Raw genomic sequence first — 21,652 nt, 5'->3', positions numbered from 1 at the left:
GGTTTATACGACTATAACTGCCTCTTTACACTGATGTAACTCAAGCTTGCTCTTCATTGGTCTCACATTACATCAGTTGAACCTGATGATATTCAATATGAGATGCTTGACTATCTCTCTCTTGCTATTTTTCTGTTGTTGTTTTTTTTTAATCAGATCTGGTAGGAGAATGTTCTTTTAATGCTTGGTGGCAAGTTGTTGTCCTCCATTTTTCTGAGCCTGGGAAGGATCCCAAGATTCCTTCAAACTATCATCCAATTGCTTTGACAAGTTATCTCTATAAGATCTTAGAAAGAATGGTTAATGTTTGTCTTGTTTGATTCCTCAAATCAAACAACCTCCTCTTGCCCACCCAGTGTGAGTTCCAATGACAGTGCTCCACCATGACCCACCTGATTTTATTTGAAATGTTGATCAGAGAAGCCTTCCTCAAGTGATATCATCTTGTGTCTGTACACTTTGACCTTGAGAAGGCTTACAATACTATATGGAGGTATGGCATTTTGCAAGACCTCCACTCATATGGGTTCAATGACCATTTTACCCACTTTTATCTAAAAATTTTAGTGGATTGATTATATCAAGTTCATGTTGGCTTGATGTTTTCTCCCCATTCTTTTTATAGGAATTTGGATTTACTCATGGCTTTGACTTGAGTGTAACACTTTTCATTTTAAAATGAATACCGTCAATACACAACTTTCTCTTACTGTTGACAACTTCCATATCTCGTGTTAGTAGTTGAGTATAATGTTTATTGAGTGGCAGCTTCAAACTGTTCTCAATAATTTATTGAAGTGGAGCACAATAAATGTTTTTACCTTGTCTTTCTCTCAAACTGTTTGCATGCACTTTTGACACCAGTGAGGTAGTCACTCTGATTCCAAGCTTCATCTTGGTGGTGATGTTATTCCCATGGTCCGTGAGGCAAAGTTTTTGGGGCTTATCTTTGATCTTCAGCTGGCCTTCATCTCACACATCAAGTGTACAAGGGCAGTTAACATCCTCCATGTTTTATCTTCCACCTCTTTGGGAGTGCATCTGTGTTCTTTGCTAAAGATCTATCTTGCCCTCATTTGATCCAAACTGGACTATGGGCCTGTGGTCTATGGTTGTGCCAGAATCTTGGCTATAAAGATGTTGGACCCTATACAACTTCTGTGTCTTCAGCTCTGCATGGAGACTTTCTGCACTTCTTCAGTCCAAAGTTTGTATACTGAGTCTCATAAACCTCGTCTTCACCTTTACCATTTGCAACTTTCTTTACTGTATGCTTCAAAGCTTCAATCCTTACCACAGATTGTGTCTTGCTTCTTCCATAGGCCATGTTTTTTCAGAATAGATAGCCTGCCATTGTTCCTTTTGGTATTTGTATCTAAGTGCATTTGTATCAGTTAGGTCTGTCCTTGGATGAAATTGCTGTTTCCACTGATTAGCTCATCGCACCATGGCTTATTACCATTCTAAAATGTGACCTTTCTTTGGGTCACCAAAGGAAGGTGGATACTCCCGATTGGAAGTACCATCTTCTATTTGCCAACCATCTTTTGAACCATCCTTCAATTCCCATTTATATGGATGGTTCAAAACTAGATGATGCTATAGACTCTGCCATAGTTCTTTGTGGTTTGGTGGTTGCACACAGGATCCACTCTACAGTTTCTGTGGTCACTGTCAAATTGTATGCCATTTCTCTTGCCTTGAATCATGTAGAAGGTATGCAGTACACCAATTGTTCAATATATATATACACCAGCTTAGCTTTCTACTGGCTCTGGAATTTTTTCATGTTAGTTCTTCCTCAGTTCCCATAAATATTCAAGACCAACTGGCACATTTTTCTTTATATTTCATTTGTATCCATTATTTGTGGGAACTGCTCACTGATGCTGCAGCTAAGTCTGTCTCCTCTGGTGCTATCACTACTCTGCCTGTCCTGTATTCAAAACTCAACTTCACACCAGTTGGCAGTTGACTTGGAATGAGCAATGTGACAACAACCTTTTTCCAGATTAAATCCTTGCTCTTTGGCCATAGCTAGGCTATGCATTGATCACAGTTTTTTAACTCATAATTTTCTTTTATATGGGACTGATGCATCTTGTGTGGCCTTTGTGACACTCAAGTTACAATAGCTGACATTTTACTGTCATGCTGTCATTATGGCTCTGAGCAATGGCACCATTTTAGACATGTTTTTATCATGGGTGTACCCCTAACACTGGGCAGTGTCATTTGCAATGGTGACACTGTCCATCTTACTCATGTTTCTAAATTTTTAAGGACCATTGGCCTTTTTAAGGCTTTTTAAGTTGTTGCTTTTATCTGATAGTGCTGTAAATGTAAAAATAGTTTTTCTTGGGGTACATTTGTTTTCCATACACAGCTAAATTATTTCCTTGAATTGTTGGATTCTGTGATTTCTGCCCTGTAAAGTCTTTTATAAGTAAATTTAATTAATATTAATTCTAAAGTGATAATAAAAGTTATCCATAGTTAAAACAAATGGCTCAACTAATATCTAGCCTACAACATTTAGTCAGCAATTTTGCATGCTTTATTCTTAATACAGGAATTCACTACTTCATCACAGCCGTGCTATCTTCTGCTTTCTATGAATATCAAGCTCCTTCAAGCCATATTTTGTTTTGCCAAACCAGCTACCCTTCCTGACTTCTTTCTTTTATCCATTCTTCTCACAGTCCTCTGCATTTGTAATAATAATTCTACTGTACTTTTAAATTCACCTCAAGTAATTCTGTATCTACCTATCCAAATCTTAATTCCATGTGTGGAACTGAATAGAAACTAACATTTCTGAGAGTCCCAGATATTAATCCTAAACAACTGCCATGATTAATTAACTTTTTATCTGAAATTTGGCTGTTGTTTTATTTTAACTTGATTTTTTTTTACATGTTTTAATAATTTTACTTTTTCCAGTTGCTTGGCACAGATAGTCTAGTTGCTTTGTGCCAAAAAATACCAAACAACCACCTACAAACAAACAAAAAAACAATACAATTTATAATAACTGTTATTACTAATAGTTATTAGAAATGAGGGCTTATATACAAGAGTTTTACAAACTTACAAACAATACTAAGTTTTATATCCAGTCTAGAACTGAATATTTTATTGATGATCCAGGTCACCCATGAATAAATTAATTCTTTGTTGATTCAACTGTACACTTCTTTTGACAACTAGCTAACTTGGAACATCTGTAAGTTTTTTACTGATGACAATAACTAATGTCTTTGTAGGAAAAGTTAAACAGTTTGTAATGTTTGAAATCTTTTAGCGTTCCTGATCCAAATCTGTAGTTTTCTGATTAATAGGTGTTAATTACAGTTATAGCTTTTGAGACCTGTAGCATTTATACCTTGCTGTAGCTGACCAATAATATTCTCATTCTACTGACCCTTAGTTACTAAGCTGCTTTTATATGAATTATGCAAGTCTTCTGGAACTTTCAACACTTCTATAGGAGAGTAGCATTTTTGTAAAACAAATATTGTTGATTCTTACTCTTGAAGAATCTTCTACAAATTTTAAAAACAGGCAGGACTTGTATAGTACACAGCCAAAAATATACATCATAGGTAAAAGAGGAAGCAACTATAGTTACTAAAATAAATGTATAATAGTAAATCTGTCACAATTTTACACATGCTATTCTTTTATTCCTTTATTTTTTCTGTTATATTTATGGGATTATAATTTTCTTCAGTTAACATCATTGTTTGCGAAAAGTAGATAAAATAATTTGGGTAAGTACATGTTCTGACACTTCAACTTTTTAAATTGTTAAGTACTTTTTTAGAAATCAATATAGGTTATGTAATGCAAGTGTTATTGTATTAATTAAAAATGTTATATTTTGAGAGAGTTTACTCTTGGAGGAAGATCATCAACATATGTTTTAGTATTGTTACAATACCTTAATACTTTGATTTAAATCATCATGTTTTTTACATTTTACAGGCTGGCTACAAGTTCAACAGTATAGAAATTTTACATCAGTTACATCAGCCACCTGTTCCTCTGCTCCAGTTCTTCACTACTTCTGTACCTCAGGCTACAATTTCCACATTACCTGGAGGAGTTTCAAATCAAGTTATGAAGTTTCCAACTTCATCAGGATCAACTTGTACCTCAGTATTTCATTCTTGTCCACCAGGAGAACCTGGAGTGTCATCTGTATCTTACCTAACTTCTGTTAGTTCTACCCAGGCAAATTCATCAATCTTTCTTCTTCCACAGTCACAGCATCTTTCTACTTCATATCAAGAAACAACTGAGTCTTGCTTTGCCTCAACTCATCATTTTCCTGTAAATTCACACATTTCTCTGCCTTCACATTCTTCTTCAGACTACCAAGATGTTTCAGTGTTTTCTTCAAAATCACAAACTTTTGCAATTTCTTCCCAGGCATCTGTTGTGGGTTCTAGAGACTCTTCAGAGATGCATTATGCTGCCATTGTAGCCAAACCTGCAGTTGATCAACAGGCATTATCAACGTTGCATCTTTCCAGACCTATTGTAAGTCATCAGATGTCTTCATTGTCATATCTTTCTTGAATTCAAACTGAATTTGTAGTGTGTCATCAGTTATCTTCTGGTAGTAACATTTTTCTGGAATCATTTTTGGTTTATGCCCTGCTCAATATGTACCTTATGCATAATTTCTAATAACAATCATCATTTGGTAAATATTAGGTTTTTGTAGGAGCTGGGATTCTTTACAATAACTTTTAACAATGAACAGACAGCAAGTAATCCACTTTTTTTTAAATAATATATTCAAAACAAGTCTAATGTATGTACAAAACTTCATTACACTATTGGTTACAATTGTAGCCAGTGTTTTAAATAATTGTTTTTTTTCCATCAAAATCCAGAGGTGAGTTCAATTTCTTTAGAACACCTTTTGACAAGACAAATTATTATCTTACATCTCTGTATCTACAATATAAGTAGTGGAACTCAGTTTATGGATAAATTGACAATCATACAGTTTAACTTCACTTTTACTTTCATTAACTTACATCAAATTAAGTAAACAAAATCAGAAGGAAAGACTGCATTAAAAACAGCAAATCCAGATCTCTGACTAATTATATTACTTTGCTAAAACTTAAAAACAAGCTGAAAAAATAAAAAAATAATAAAAACACTGCACTAATTGAAAAGATCCCAGGGTACAAGGTATAATGTGGGATATAAAATGTATCGTAGGTTTTGGAGGTGACTGTGGATGTAGGACCCATATTACAGTGGGGATACAACATCTATCAATCTTAACCTCCATTCACTAGTCTCACATAAAGAAGTAAAGTAAAGGAGTAGCAATAGATATAGAAATTAGGAGAGCAAGATGTGGTTGCTCAAGTGCACATCTCACATCCATAACACCTTTCACTGCCTGCAGACAGTTGTTAGAAGGTGACTACTCTTTAAAGTGAAGCATTACTGCTCCCATTATGATAGAAAGGCACTAATTGGTAGCCCAGTAAATGAATTATGCTAGTATGAATAGTCTGATCCATTTATCTAAATAAACTAGAGTAGCTCCCAACCACTACCCACTTATTAAGTCTACTGTGACTATCATGCTCTTAACAAGCCTTTATATGTGGCAAGGTGTACATCTGCATGAAGTAGTACCAAGTTGTTAAAATACATTATTCATAATTAAATATAGTTATTAGAAATTTTAGTAAAATTTCTCAAATACTTATTTCTTTATTTAATATATTCTCATATTTGTTACAGACAGAATAGTTTAATAATTGTATTTAAAGTTTCTTTATTAAAACCATTAACTATTAATTTTTGTATAGTATTTTAACATTACTGATAAATCTAAATAATGTGCTTCTGTATTAAATTATTATTTTTTAAATAATTTTTTATCAGTTTTTTTAGGTTGTAACAAACTAATGTAATTAGTTAGAGGTGTGTGGATTTGCTGTTTCTAATGCAGTCCTTCCTTTTGATTTTGCTTACTTAACTTTATTAGTATTAATTTTCTGCAAAAAATAAATACACATACACACATTGCTGGACTGAGGTCTAGAACTTTCTACAAACTATGAGTAATATGACATGAATTCACAACAGCTGAACTATGCAGTTGAGTAAGGAAAACTATGAATTTTTGCTTCTAAAAATACTAAATTTAACACTTGCTTTATCTGAGTCATAACTCTTGTATTAGGTTTAAATTATCAATGAAAAGTTGAAGAATTTAAATTTTTGATTGGTGAATTTTCATATCAAAGTGTGTGACTAAGATAATTTATAGTTGAAATGTTTATTAACATTTGGCTTATAGCATATTTTAACAATAAAAATGAAAGTATAAGAATATGAATACCTTTGGGTTAAATGCAGTAGGTGATTAATTATGAACTTTCTCATGATGGAACATTGTGAATGAAGAACAGTATCATGGTTGTGGAATAGAAAGTTACAACTCCTAAAACAGTTCTGTATGAACTGTATTTAAGTCAGTCAGACAGAACAAGGAAGTGTAGTTATATAAAGTATACATTGTTGTTTGTTGAGCCACAATTATTGAAATATTTTATAATTTATAAAAAAAAAAATATTCTATCTCATTTGTCTCAAAGTTTTTCAGCAAAAACTGTTTTGAAACATGAATAGCTAGGTAATTCTCTTTTTTGTGATTTTTCCAATTTAACAGGTCTGTGTTATGAAAGTTTGAAGCTGTTATTACTTATATATTATTATTATTATCCATGAATGAGTGTTCTTCTTCTTCATGTGTCAAATCTGCTGCAGACATCAACGACCATGGCATGCCAGAATGAGTGTTAATAACTTGAATATTGATGGCATTGTTTAACTTAGCATAAAAGCTTTACTGATATGATGAAGCAGCAACTTGTTCATCATATTATTTATTCTAAACATTTTAGTACAAACTCCAGTAATGGAATGATTAATGTATTTTATAAAAATTTATTTATACTTAGTATAATAGAACCAAAAAGCCAGATACATCTTTTAGGTGATTTAAGGCTATGCTTAATATGTCATTTGTAGAACTGGTCTAGTAGCTTATGTTCTGCAACATAATAACATATACCTGTGTTATTTTAAAACCAAATTTTATTTAAGACTTGTTCAAAAAAGTTTATAATCACAGAAAAAAATTCATTATTAAGATGGTTGTTGAAAATAGGAAATTATGGAAAGTTTATATTCAAGGGAAAAGAGTATTTTCAATATAGAAAATATAAAACAAAATTGTTTTGATATTTGATTACTGTAATTAACTATCAATGCATAAGTATTTGCTAGAGAAATTAAGAGAGCTATTTCACACTCTGCAGGTGCCTTAGTTAAACCTGAAGTATTTTTCTGCATACCTACAGATGGCCTCCTCTGTACCACAGCATGCTGGAGAATTTCCCAAATCTCATGTTGACCCAAAACTAGTACTAAACTCCAAATCAACACCTGTAGACTCCTTCCAGTGGGAAATTATTCATCCTAGTTCACAAAATACTTGCAACCCACATACTAGCATCGCAGTTCATCCAGGAGGTATTCTTAGAATTTCATTTTAAGAAGCTAATGTGTGGGGGTATTAACAGATAGTCTTTGAGAGCTTTAGTGTAAGATATTCTGAAAATCATATGAAATGTTCTACTTATTCTAAACTGTGTGAGTTTGACTTTTATCAAAAACATATCATTTTGTTCATTTTTTAAAATAAAAATAGCTAATCTTAGATGAAAAGCTTATTGAGATGAGTCAGGTAAAATCCCTTAGAGAAATAAAACAATGCAAAAAGTTCAAAGCATTTTCAAGCTAAAATGCAATTTTGATAAAATGTAGTAATAATTTTTTTTATGCAGAAATTCATAATAGAGAAGCTACTGATTTGTCTAAAACATAATGTTTTTGTTATTTAACTAATTTTTAATAAGATCTAAGCTATAAAATATTACCATGTCCAACAATGGTTTCTTGTTTTAGAAATAGTTTTGAGTTTGAGGTTGATTTCATCTTACTCCAAAGGAAATCATTAATGTATGTGAATTTACTGATTTTTTTCTTATCATAATGAGGCACACATACTCCCACTAGTCAGAAAGTCATAATATTGTGGTCACAATAACAGTAATTTTACTTTTAATTTTAATACAACTGTAATTTTATTGATTTCAAGCAGTAACTGCTTCTCAACCTCGGTTTTATGGTGTGATATAATTTTTATTACTTAGCTTCACAAACACCAAATATGTTCTGTTCTTGTCGACCAGTATGCCTTCCAGATTGAAGGAGATTACAAAGAGGTCAGAACAGAGAGATTAAAACTTATTCATGTGATAAAGGAATGATGTTTGTGAAACATAAGCCACAGTTAGAGGCTGATTTTTTTTTTTATCAGAGCTTGCTTTATTTAGATTATTATGTTGTAATATGATAAAAGAATCAGTGTTTTATTGTGGAACAAAATTAGGTAGATTTAGCTGAAGTGGGTCAAGAAAATCACCAAATGGAAACAATAAACGAATGTAAAAAGCATTTTAAAAATAGTTTAATTTATTATGCAGAGCCTTTTGATAAACAACTAAGAAAGATTTGCTTGTTTATGACTTCGGTAAGGTAAAAAAAATATTTTTTGTTGTATACCAGTTGTTGTAAACTCAGTGAAACTACATGCCTTGTGTTTTGAATTGAAACCAAGATAAAATTTACAGCCTTATAAGATAAAAATTTTGTATGAAAGTTTTGAAAAATGTAGAAAAGCATAAAAATTTGTAAGTAAAATCTACAAGAAAGGTAAAACATTTTTAGAAATCTGCAAACTCATACAAATACCACATATAAAAATATTTTATTTGCTGAAGCTACATAAACTATAGAAAGTTCTTCTACAGTTTTGAACAATTTTGGGTAATATTTTTGGCATTTTTAACAGATCAGTAAAACAAACCATAAAATCATAAAAAAATGAATTGAAACATCTTCATGATAGAGTTATACTGTTAACACCTGGCTCAAGAACTTTCAAAACGTTTTAATGCAAATAATGACAATTCAATTCACAACAAGCAACAAGTAGGTAACAAATTGCAGGTTTAAAAATAACACTAATTTAAACTTTGTGTTTTTTTTTAGGTGATAACTTAGAAGATGATGATTTTGATGAATTTCAATCTGCTTCTGTTGTGACAACTATCTCAGAAGTGCAATCACATGATAATTTAGTTACTAGTACATCACCTTTTGATTCAGCTGTATTGAAGGATAATGATGATGATGAGTTTGATGACTTCAAGCATGCTGTGTTTCCAACCTCAGTTGGTATAGTAACAGATAATAAAGATAAGACTGCTGAAAAACTGGATAGCAGTAACTGTGACTTGATGGCTGCAGAAGAGGACAAATATAGTGTGTTTAGGTTGCTTCAGGAACAAGAGTCAAATTCTCTTCAACAAAATAGTTCTCTTCTAGATGTTGTAGAAAATGACAGTGATGAGAATCAGCAAGTGCCACACAGTAAGATGACATCTAGCCAAGATGTTGCAGTTACTTCAAATGTTACAGAAAATGATGATTTTGGGGATTTTCTTTGTGCTTCTACCTCTTCTGTAACTGTTGTCCAAGATGATTTTCAAGGGTTTGAATCATTTCAAACAGGCACTGCTTATGAGTCTTTTGGTGCTTTTGAATCTTTTAAAACAACAGAATCAAGCTTTGCTAATTTTGATCAGTTTAACATTAATTCTTGTGGTTTAGGACAAAATGGCCCCACCTTAACCCTTAACTTGGCTTCACCACCAGCATTTCAGTTATCTGATGAGAAAGATGAGTTTGGTGACTTTACTAACAGTCAGGCTACTCTGCCCAGAACAGAAACAGGAAGTGAGCTGAGTTACCATGGTAGCAGTAAAGACAATATTTCATTGGCTGAGAGCCAATCCATCTCAAGCCTAGAGCTTCCCACATATGACAGTGGAGGACACAATGGTGAATCCAAAGCATCACTGAGTCGTCATGGGTCCATTCCCAGCTTGGACTTGAAAAGTGTTAATCTAGAAGAAACAGATAGTACTGAAATGATGCAAGATAACCAAGGAAATATTCCAAGTTTAGAAAGTGCCTTTGATAAAAAAGAAGGCTCTCCAGAAGTTAATTTTAAGAAAACATACAATGGTCAGTTAATAATGCTTTTTTGAAGTTTTTAATTAAAACTGTAATTACAGATGGTTAACTATCAAATTAAAAAAAGATGTTTATTAGTCCTAGTAGTCTAACATTATGTGAGACTGTTATAATGTCTGTACTGTAAAATCTTCAGGCTTGACTGAAATGGGAGAGTTTCAGTGTTGAATTTTTTAAGGTACTCTTAACTATCAAGTATATTATTTGAATACCTTTTTGACATTTTAGATTTGCAAAGCCATACTTGATAATTGAGTTTATCTGTTTTGTGTGGCTATAAGGGTATAAAGTTTAGTTATATATCTTTTTAACTTTCAAATAGTGTCATTATTATCAGAATATTTTCTGTTTACTGTAAATATCTTTAAAAATTTATATAAGGGTACACTACTTCTTGGTGAGCCAAAAGTTGTTTGGTTTTTCCTAATTGAAAATGCTTTGAAAACTAATATCCATTACTGTTATTTCTACCTATGTGTTATCGAAAGTTATATGACGAACAGTAAATCATTTATCAAAATAATTCTTATTAAGTTTTTATTTACCTGTTATAAAGTGTGTATACATGCATGTTCCTGAGGTTATTATATTAGTATTTGTTGTTGGTGTTTATTTGTTTCTTATAAGGTGTATTTATATTATTTAGATCCTGCATCATCTGTGGGTCCCTATATTACATCATCTGCAGCTTTAACAGATCGGTACAGTAGCATTCGCACCAATTCAGAGGTAAAGTTTTAGAAAGATGTTCATTGTAATGTAACATACAGAATGATGCTCCCTGTCTCTGTTTTTTACATATATGGATTACTCTTAAAAAGAAGTTTAGGCAAGCAAGACACTTTTCTTACTGGTGTAGCTGTTATGTAAAACTAATTGTCCCCTTTTTATTAATATGTTCAACATACACCATAAATTATCAGTACATTTTGAAATGTTAAAAAGTGAAAAAACACACAAAATATGCTTTTCTTCCTCTTTAAAATTGTTTTGTTATGTTGCTTTTCATCCAAGTTCCATTCAGCTGTGTCTTACTGAAGAATTGTTGTAAAAAATATAAATTGAATTTAGATGAGTTTTGAACTTGAAGCTATGCTTTCTCAGCTGGTGCTTTATTTGACTAAGCTTCTATATCTCTGATGCAAACATTCATTACTTAATAGCAATGAAACTTGGCAGGGCTCTTGAGCTATGCCATTTCAATTTGTAAAGCTTATAGCCAGTTCATTGTGTTTTTTTATTGTTGAAAGTTCCCATTTAAGTGGTTTGAGCAATACAAATTTTAAGGGTTTAAACATTAGTTTTATTTTATTTTTAAAAACTTTGATTGCAAGTTCCAATTTTTTGTCTTGTGTGTGAGCTAAATTGAAATGTGATGAAGCTTTTGGAGATCAAAGACCATACATGTTATATTTTTTCAAAACTGACATTTATAAACATCTTAAACAAACACTAAGTAGTGTAAATAGAATTGTAAAGTATCATATACTGACTGGTAAGTTAGGAACTGTTTAAGACTTAAAATTTAATTTACTCTAAAGACTGAGCAAGTCACAGTTCCACATTTCTAAAGTTACACAAATTATATATGTATTATAAACTGTATCATTATTAGTGCTAATATGCATACATTACTCAAAATACTGATGGGTTTTTGAAGTAAATAAACTCAGATCTGATTTATTATTTTAACTCTCATGAGTCCTGATGTGTGTATTTAGTGGTGTAAGTTTATTAGAAGGTGGATATGGACAATATAATTGATTTGTGGACCATTTCTTGGATGTTTTGGATTGATCCTGACAATGGAGTTAGCAAGCCTTGTTTGAATCTGTATAATACCACAAAATTAATATTAAGTGACAAATATATCTCTCTTTTGGAATAACCACAAAATATTCCCCCATTTTAAGCTGTAGGTGCAATGCAAGAGTGACATTCACTTTCTTAACGTGGATGGTGCTGTTGACTGACCACTTTCCCTCTGGTCAGTAGTTCAAAAGTAAGGAAAGCAGCAGATAGTCTTAGTAGCTGTACCATAAATACAAATATGAATAGTTGTGAGATATTTTTAGTTTGGTTCTTCTGTGTTAGCACATTATGAAGAACTTGACACAGAACCTGAAATGACATGCTTAATAACAAAGTAAAATAAGAGAAGTCTGTAAAATATGTAATTTTATTTTTCATATTGAATAATTATTTATAGGCTATCATGCATTAGCTGAATATTAAGATGCATCGCTTATATTTCCTTTTTCGTAATTGTTCAAATGCTTAAAATCCGTGCTAATATTACATGTTTCTTAAGTTTTAGAAAGCATCTCATTGTTGTACCTTGTTTAAAGTCTTTGTAGAGATTTATTTTAAAGATTCACATTTTTGTATAATCTTGCAGGATTTTGTTTTCATCAACTAAAACATTTTGTGCAAGTTCTAATTTGAGAAATAAAAAAATCCTTTATGAGAAGTAAAAAAAAAGTTTTTCCAATATACCAAAGGGAGTCAAGTAGGAAACTTTAAAAACTAAAAACATGTTAATTACCAAGAGTATCATGCATTTTAATCTTGATTAAAATAGCAGATGTAAAGCAGAAAATAAGAATAAAACTGTTTCAGGTTCCAATAAATTTAGTTTTTATAAATCGAATCTATAAATCTAAGAAATTATTTTAAATTATATGTTAAGATATGTATTAACTTGTGTAAATGTATCAGGTTAAATATTCAGAACATTTTAGACTTAGACAGTTTTTACAGTTCAGGTAAATTCTATCATGTCAGATCTGCTATGCCCTACTGGTTTTTGAAATTGACTGTGTTAACCAATAAAACATAATAGTAGTGATCGTTTATCCTTTTTACTAAATAATCTGAAATGTGTAAAATATCTAGTATCTTATTCTTTTTTTTTCTTTTTTTTTGATGACCAAAAATACCCTTATTTGCTTTTTTTTTTTTCAGAATCAGTTTAAGGATATCCATGTTTCAGAGTGGAATCGTTGTCTGACCAGCTGTCAAGAACTTCTGTATGGAGGGTGGCAAATCTTCCATCATATGCCTAATAGTACAGTGTGCAGTGAAGTACTATCCACTGAGGAAGGGTCTGAATACATTAAAAGTAATTAAAAGATTATATACAGTTACGTCTGCAAAGGAACAAATCTTTGACTAGAATAGAAGTTAAGCTTAGTGATAGTTTTTTTTAATTTGAGAATAGTTTTGATTACATAGAAGATAATTTTTCTTTTTTGTACAGAAGAAGAGGATACTCAGAAAGAATATAAAATTTTTAGTTACATATTCACAGGGGAACCAGGATCTGAGTAGGTCTTGAAATTAGTACTTGCTAGTTGGGAAATATCTGGCAGAATCCAGTGTTTAGTTATTGACCATCAAGGAGTACTAGCATTTTTAGTGTAAAAAAAAAAAAATGAATTAACTATGTTTTTGCCTAGTGGTTAAATATCAACAAAAAAAAAAAAGATGAATATTAAAACAAACTATTATCCGTTAATTGTGACAGGTCATGGGTCAAAGGCCATCCCATCACATTTATTAGTTTGCATTCAAAATTTTATTGAACTAGTATTTTATGAATTTATGTCAGTAAGTTTGGTATCAAATTGTAGATTATAATTCAAGTTTTAGTATTATACAATAGTTAATTTCTGAATTCAAAAGTAAATATAAAAAGAGCACCTAAATATCAGTTTTTGTGTGTCATGTAATATGTTGGATGCAGCACTGGTTCAGATTAGATGTTTGTAATATAAAAATAAAACGTTTGTAGTTTTATAAGAATTAGGAACTCAAATTACCAATATTGACAAGCTAGAATATAAAATAAGAATGTCCTCTCTTTTCTGTTTGTTAAGATCTAGCTTATATACTGAATCAAACACTGTTGCCCCACTCACCTCTTTCTGTTTTTAGAAATAGTCTCTTTTATACACTTACTTCAATATATAACTTGTGAACAACCAATAAAAAGCTCAAACTTCCCCTAGTCACTTTCTCAGCCATTTTAAAGTGCTTGGAAGCCATCTTGTTCTTTTGGAACCAAGATTTCTTGCAAGTAGGTTATATCTTTAGTCTTTTCCAAAATTTCATATTTTTTAAAGACATAAATACAGCTTAGTTACTAAGCTTGATAACTTGTAGTGGAATTCTGTGGTTTTGATATAATTATTTATGATTTTTTTGGTTATTTCAATTGTATATATAAAACCTGAAAAAAAATTTTTTCACATCCTCCATATTGGAAATTTGAAAAGGCTTAGCTATGTATGGCAATCAGCAAATTAGTACAAAGGTCATAACTAGAATATATAATTATTTGCTGCACTTATTTATTTAATGTTCTATGTTTTAATAAAAAATAAGTTTAAGAACATGTTTGTAAATAGTAGTAATCTACATACATATATAATTTATAATAATTGAAATGTGACTATTTTACCAAATACTAGTCCATTAAGCAAAGCCATGACAGGTCACTTTGTAAAGACTAAAGTTCATTTTATATTATTGCATATGGTAACATGAGTGTATGTGACCTGCATCAGTGCAAGTTCTGTAATGTTAGCCACGTACGGCTGGAAAGTAAATATAGTAAAAGTAATAAATATATATAAATGTATAATGTTATGAGATTTAAGGTATTTAGACTAAACATTTGTGTTTTTATGTTATCTGTTGTCATTCTAGAATGAAAAAAGCATAATTTGTGTTTATTTCTTAATTTTTATGGTAGTTACAAGGTTGGTCAAATTTACAGGCCCCATGTAGTTAGGGTAGAGAAAATAACAGACAAAATATAAAGTTTTATGGGAAACAAACATTTGAAATATATTTAGATTTTAGAGATTACACAGATATTTGAAATTGTTGAGATGAAGAATAGTTTTTTTTTAATCATTACATGTAAATCACTTTGCACTCAGACTAGCAACAAAACGCATTCAGTATTTTCACAAACAAATCTTTAGTAAAAATACTTCATTAATAAATCTGATTTTCTGTGTACAAAAACTTACAATTTCTGCTAAAGGTACTGAATTGTATAAATAATTAACTCTTATATTGTAGCAAGCTTGTTCTGAAAGGATTGGGTTTTGAGTGTTGCTGGCTGAAAAGGAAGCTGCTGATTTACAAAAGAATTTAGATCATGTAATGAGTTATACAAAGAAATGGCAAGTGGGTCTTAATTGTACTAAATGCAAGATAGTGCATGAGGGTAATTTGAATCATAAGTATAATTTTTGTCATGAAAGAAAAGGATCTTGGTGTAATAATTGATCAGTCTCTCAAGCTATCCAAGCAGTGTGCTGTTGCTAATGGTAGGGTAAATAGGATTTTAGGTTGTATATCCAGAAATATTGAATACAGGTGTAAAGAAATTTTAATTTCATTGTATAGGTCACTGGTTAGGTTACCTTTGGCATATTGTGTTCAGTCTTTTTATCTTAGGAAGGAGATTAAATTGTTTGAAAGGGTTCGGAAAAGGGTTACTAGTTTGGTGCCTGGGATGGAGATATTGTCATATGAAGAAATATTAAAATCTCTCAAATTGTTTTCCTTTGAGAAAGGAAGAGTTAGAGGGTACTGGATAAAGTGTTCAAGATTGTAAAGGAAATTAATAGTTTTGATGTTTTTGTTTAGTGAGAATAGTAGGACTAGGTGACACAAATATAAAGTAGGAAGGGTAAGAGTCATTTTCAGTTTAGACAGTTTTATTTTTCTAACAGGGTGGTTTAACTTTGGAATGGGTTGCATTTGGATGTTGTACAGGCAGTAAATTAAAGTGAGTTTCAGAGAAAGCTTAATAAGTGTATGAATGATAAGGACTAGCTTTAAGATTTATTTTTTATAGTTTTAGTTTAGTTTAGAGGATGGGACAGCCAAAGTAGACTAATAGGTCCTATGTTCTCCCAAAACATTGCTATATAACCAGGATTTACTTATCACAGAGGAGCAATATAAGTAAATGCTTTATTCCTTAAATAAGAAATTGGTAAATGCAGTTTGCTCTTCTCTATGTTACTGCTCTTAACCTAACCAAGTAAATAGTATTTGAATGAAATTGGATTTTTTTTTCTGTTCATTAGAATTATCCTAGTAATGATTAAAAACTTATTTATTTAAAAGATGTCATGGAAACATGGAATGGAATACTAGTAAAACAGGATATGTTAAAATATTTTTAATAAGATTTTGGTCCTATTCTTGGGACTGTTTAGTGGCTAGCTGAACATTCTGTAGAGTTAAGGCAGTCCTCACGTACAACTGAGAGTTGTTCTCATAAAGTTGGTAGACTATATGTGGGGATAGTCAGAGTACTCAATTGGCATAATACAAATGTGCACACTAAAAATAAACAGTGACAAAATGTTTTACTTTAAAAGATTATTTCACCCACTTTCATATGTTTCTCTATGCAACAAAATTAAAAACAAAACAAGAAGCCATTGCTAAAATACCAATCCAGAAAGTGACCAAACCCACCAAATTATTTATCTTCCTTCTTCTTCTTGTTTTAGTCAAGATAACTACAGTTATTTGTTCCCTAGTGGTACAGCAGTATGTTTGCAGACTCGCACTGCTAGAAACCAGGATTCAATTCTCATGGTGGGCAGAGCACAAATAGCCCATTGTGCACCTTTGTGTTTTATTCCAAAAACAAACTACAATTACTTTATCACTAATGTTAGTTTAAATCTAAATCCACTCTATGTGTTTCTGGGCAGTGCATGATGTCATCACTTAGTCATAAAAATTACCTGTTTAAAACCACCTTTAAAATATCAGAATATTAACAATGAATATTTCTCAGTATCAGCTGATCAAAACTAAAGGTTATTGTACTTATAAAGCTGCTTAAATAACTATATACATGTGTGGGGTAAATCAGAATTTCACTGTTTCAACAAATTTTGTTTTAAGTAAGTAAATAAGTGACTTTTCCAGACAAATATACAAAACATTTACGAACTATATCACTCTGTTTCCTTCACAGGAAACCAAATGATATATAAAATGGATGATGCACTACTTTAGGCATCAAATTAGATTTGAAGGTAGATTAGTGGAGATCCTGATGAGTAATAAATTTGAATCAGGTATATGGTAACCTCGTGATTGGTCCTTCTGGCACACAAAAACATAACTAATCAATAGGAAACAAATAAGTATAATAAAAGAAGTTTTAATTTTATAAAGTCAAGTATGAATCAGTGCATACATTATCTAACTAGCTACAGTAATGTAGAAAGTTTTAATGCTAAAATAAGTGTTCAATCAAGAAAATCAAAAATCACAAAACACAAGTTACTTAAAATTTAAAAATTTGTGAATATAGTTTTGACCATGGTTTCACCAGTAAGGCATCATCAAGTATTGATAAAACCATGGTTGTAATAAATGAAGTATTTGTGAAACATATAAATGTCTTTGTTTTCTTCAGTTTTGTAATTATGGAGTTTTGCCAAGTACCTGCTTTTCAAGTATTGGTTTTAAAGTTTCTTACAGTGAAAATTTGATGATGCCAGAATAACTGTGATAAAATAATTCTTGTTTTTAAATTTAATCATTATTTTTACCTCAACTTTATCCATAAGAAAAACTTAAATCGTAGTACATTTTTATTTAAATACCTTCTTGCATAAGTATGAGTGAACTTGTGGATTAAACAACATTTTTTTCAGATCTTTGAACCAGTTTCTGGAATAAACACATTGTGATTTTTTAGATCTTACTGAAGTCCAACGTGTGGTGCAGCGTGTTAAGTTAGCGATAAAGATGTCTGGAAAGGAGACTGATGAATTGCAAAGGATTCTAGTAGATACTGATTCTACTTGGCAAAACATTCTGGTTTTTCTAACAGGAACTTCTCTCATGGTGAGATACTTTCTTAAGTTTGTTGTAGATTTTATTTAAAAAATACATGTATTGAATTATATTTAGTTATTAAACAGTGTAGATACTCAACTAGTACTTATTTGATATGGAATATAATTCTGTGTAACATATCTCAGTAGATAGCTCAAGTTTTCTTTGGGCTATGGTAATTATTCCTTTAGATTAGTACAAGGCAATTAAAATTTTAAAAGAACAAAATGAAATATCTATAATTTCAAAAAATAAAATAATTTTGCAGCCTGAAGGAGGTTCTCTAGAGTTTTCCTCTACCATCCTGCCACTAGACACAGAGGATGTGTCAAAAGCCTGTGGAGTGTGTTTGTTAAATGTGGAAGGCAGAAGCAAGGCTTTTGATGTAGAACAAGATAGTTACAAGCTTATGTATGGTGGCCGTCAGTATCATGCAGCATGTGCTAATTTGTGGGTCAACTGTGTGGATTCTCTCCTTCCAGCTTTGCCCCTTCCTCATTTACTATAGACAAATAGCAACAATAATAGCATTTTCTAGTACCATGAAATAAAAATTTCTGATCGTATAAACAAGTTATGAATACTTGTCTAGAATATACTGCACATAGGTTTACTTTATTTTCAGATATCTATTAAAGCTCAATGAAAGTTTGTAATGAAGTAATACAGCCTAATGAGAGTTTTAATATCTTTAAATTTATGTTATCACTGAGAAGAAATTTAATGTTGAAAGTAGAGATGTTCATTGCATGAAACCTTCTATATAGAACCAGCTATCAGTTTCTTTTAAGATCATATATTTAGCTGCTTTTCACAAATAACTTCTATTAGAAAATTTTGACATTTAACCATATTACCCAAAAATAGCTGTAGCCATTGGATGTCATCCTTAAACCATGGTTTGGTATACTATTAAGACTCAACACATTAAAATCTTTTTAATAGCAAGATTTTGTTTCTATTTCTGGAATGTTTCTGGACTTCTATTTTTGGACTGTTTGAAGGTTAGCTGAACATCCAGTAAGCTAAAGACAGCCCTAAAGTACAACTAAAACTTGTTAATAGTTTTAACAGGGAGTGCTGATGTTATGTATCTTACAAAGAAATGGCTACCTTTAACACATAGCTGAGGATTCAAGACTTCCAGTTTATTTTAACAGGTTACCAAACTTAAATAAAAGTGATTAGTCTTTTTTATCAATTGCAGTAACAAGAAGTACACATGTATGTTTTTAAACAATAAACTTTGTAACAAGTAGTAATTTAATTGTTTTAGCAGGTAACTCAAGTGACAACAGATAAATGATTTTAACAGTAAACCTTGTAAGATGCACAAAAATGTTAGTTACTTTTTGTAGACAAAGTAAAAATGGAGCTAAATTAGTTATTTAATGGAATAAAAAAAGGGAAGGTAGGGCAAGTTGTTTTCGACAAGCAAGATCAGTTTAAAAAGGAAAATAGTGACGCTTAATAACATGGATTAAATGTAGGATTAATTTCAGTAAATCAATGTCTGAAGCTATTAATATGAAGAAACTCATGGTAAACAAATTATTTTAGTAGATAAATGGACAACAAAATATTTGCCATTCTAATATCCATCCACTTTACAGTTACCTACTTACTACTAGATTTTAATAAAATTGTTTCATTTTTTTTCATGTGGGCTGATATTTCTCTATCCACAGGTACTTAATCAACATTTAACAATAATTAATTTGGTCAACCTTGTCATATATTTGTAAAAACCAAAGTTATGGACCTAAAATATTTGTAGGCATTAGAATTGTGTTATAATGTTTATGTAAAAATTATATATACATATATTTATATATTATAGTTTGTTCTGATTGTGCTTTCTTTTCTTTAATGTGAGAGAGCAACTTCACGTTGAGGGCTAATTTTAAAATTAGAAAATGACAGAGGAATCACCATGTGAAAAAGAACTGTATAAACTTTCACATAATGTAGAAAATAATTTTTTTATTATCTTCAGGTGATATAACTAGTTATCAAACTTTTTGGAGATGCCAATTTTGGTTTATAAATTTTCTATTTTCAAACTGGAAGATGTTTAAGATATGGAGTTTTGGGATAACCTTTGGGAATGTAACTCTTTGGAAATGTATCTGTACTCAGGTTTGTATGTCACTGAATGAATGCTTATGACCTAATATGCTAGGTTATGCATTGGAGAAAATATTGTTTCTACTTTAATGAGAGCTGTAATGCTTTTCAGGTAGTATTTTTATAATAGCTGTTTAAGTGTTGTAGATTTATACATTTACTTATACTGACTTGATATCATTGGTTTTACATGTCAGTTTCTTGTGATTTTGTTTGTTTTTTTTCTTTAGCATAAGCTAAGAATTGATTTAATTTATGTAGAAAAATTAATACTAAGGTTTTGTGTTGCAGTATACAGTTTCTTTACATAGTGCATCCACATGTATACATTTAAATTAAAGTAATTTTGAGATAACAATTATGAAAAATACAATTTAGTTGAAACATGATTTGTAAGAGTTTTAGTAATATATAATTAGGAATTAATTTTTCAGTTTTATTTGAAAGTGTGTGATTGAGTATATAAAAGTTTAAGAAGGCAAATAATACATGGTTTAGCTTGACCAAAACAATTCAAATTTTACTAATTTAGTACAAATCTATGGTTTAAAGTTAACAGCAGGTGATCTGCTAGTAGATATATATAGGTATCTTGCTTGATAATAAGTGCTTGTTCTAAAAATGAATATATTTTGTTGGAATTTAATGAGTTGAAAAAATATTTGTTCATTTAACTAAAATTCTACTGAAATTAGTTTTTTTGGAAGATAGATTTGGTCTCTTTAAAGACATTTGTTGAAATCAATTGAAAAAGGCATGCTAATAAACATGCATTTTTGGTTTGAAATAGACTTGTTTTGTTAATGTGTATATATGTACACACACACACACACACACACACCTCATTTAAGTTTTCAGACCATAATTTATTATCATACATTTCATTCAATTAATGCGCTTTTGTTTCAAAATAAACATGTTTAATATATTGGTTTTTATAGACTGGAAGTTATGATTTGTTGATTTTTGAAGTTATTTATTTGAAAGATGCTAGAATTGAAATTTAATAACTGTTGATCTACCAATACACAAAATACTAAGTTAAGATTTTAAAAAGACAACTGTTATCACACTTGCAGTTTAGCTTGCAAGTTTGAAAGAGGTAATAGTTTTGTGAGTTAAAAAACATTACATACATGCATATATAATGAAAAATATACTCTCAGTGGCCATTAATTTTGCCAACTTTAATAAATGTGTTTGTTCTTTCAGTATAAAAATTATTTACAATTTTTAAAAAATGAATTATGCTGTTTTTAAATCATTGACTTCATTTAGGAAAATTAGGTAAATTTGCTATAAAATCTTTATGAATCTGACCAGTGGAAACAATTGTGAAGGTTATTGGCATAGATTCTTGCAAATTAAATTTCATCAAACTTGCGTTTCAATCTAAAATTCTTGAACTAACATATAAAATACTAGG

General features: G+C 30.7%; 1 protein-coding gene across 1 annotated transcript in view; it reads left to right on the top strand.

Moving 5' to 3' along the window:
• Positions 1-21,013, top strand: part of LOC143236143 (synergin gamma-like) — a 61,035-nt gene extending 40,022 nt beyond the window's left edge. The window contains exons 8-14 of the mRNA XM_076474430.1: positions 3,988-4,545; positions 7,407-7,578; positions 9,163-10,200; positions 10,856-10,938; positions 13,174-13,330; positions 17,960-18,108; positions 18,368-21,013. Coding sequence (XP_076330545.1) covers positions 3,988-4,545; positions 7,407-7,578; positions 9,163-10,200; positions 10,856-10,938; positions 13,174-13,330; positions 17,960-18,108; positions 18,368-18,607 — 2,397 coding nt within the window. The 3' untranslated portion in view covers positions 18,608-21,013. The remainder of the gene's footprint in view (positions 1-3,987; positions 4,546-7,406; positions 7,579-9,162; positions 10,201-10,855; positions 10,939-13,173; positions 13,331-17,959; positions 18,109-18,367) is intronic.
• Positions 21,014-21,652: the final 639 nt, after the last annotated feature.

This window comes from Tachypleus tridentatus, chromosome 13, assembly GCF_004210375.1.
Source record: "Tachypleus tridentatus isolate NWPU-2018 chromosome 13, ASM421037v1, whole genome shotgun sequence".
Taxonomy (NCBI): Eukaryota; Metazoa; Arthropoda; class Merostomata; order Xiphosura; family Limulidae; genus Tachypleus; species Tachypleus tridentatus.
Note: the sequence above shows the minus strand (reverse complement) of the source record. Positions and strands in the feature narration are given on the sequence as shown.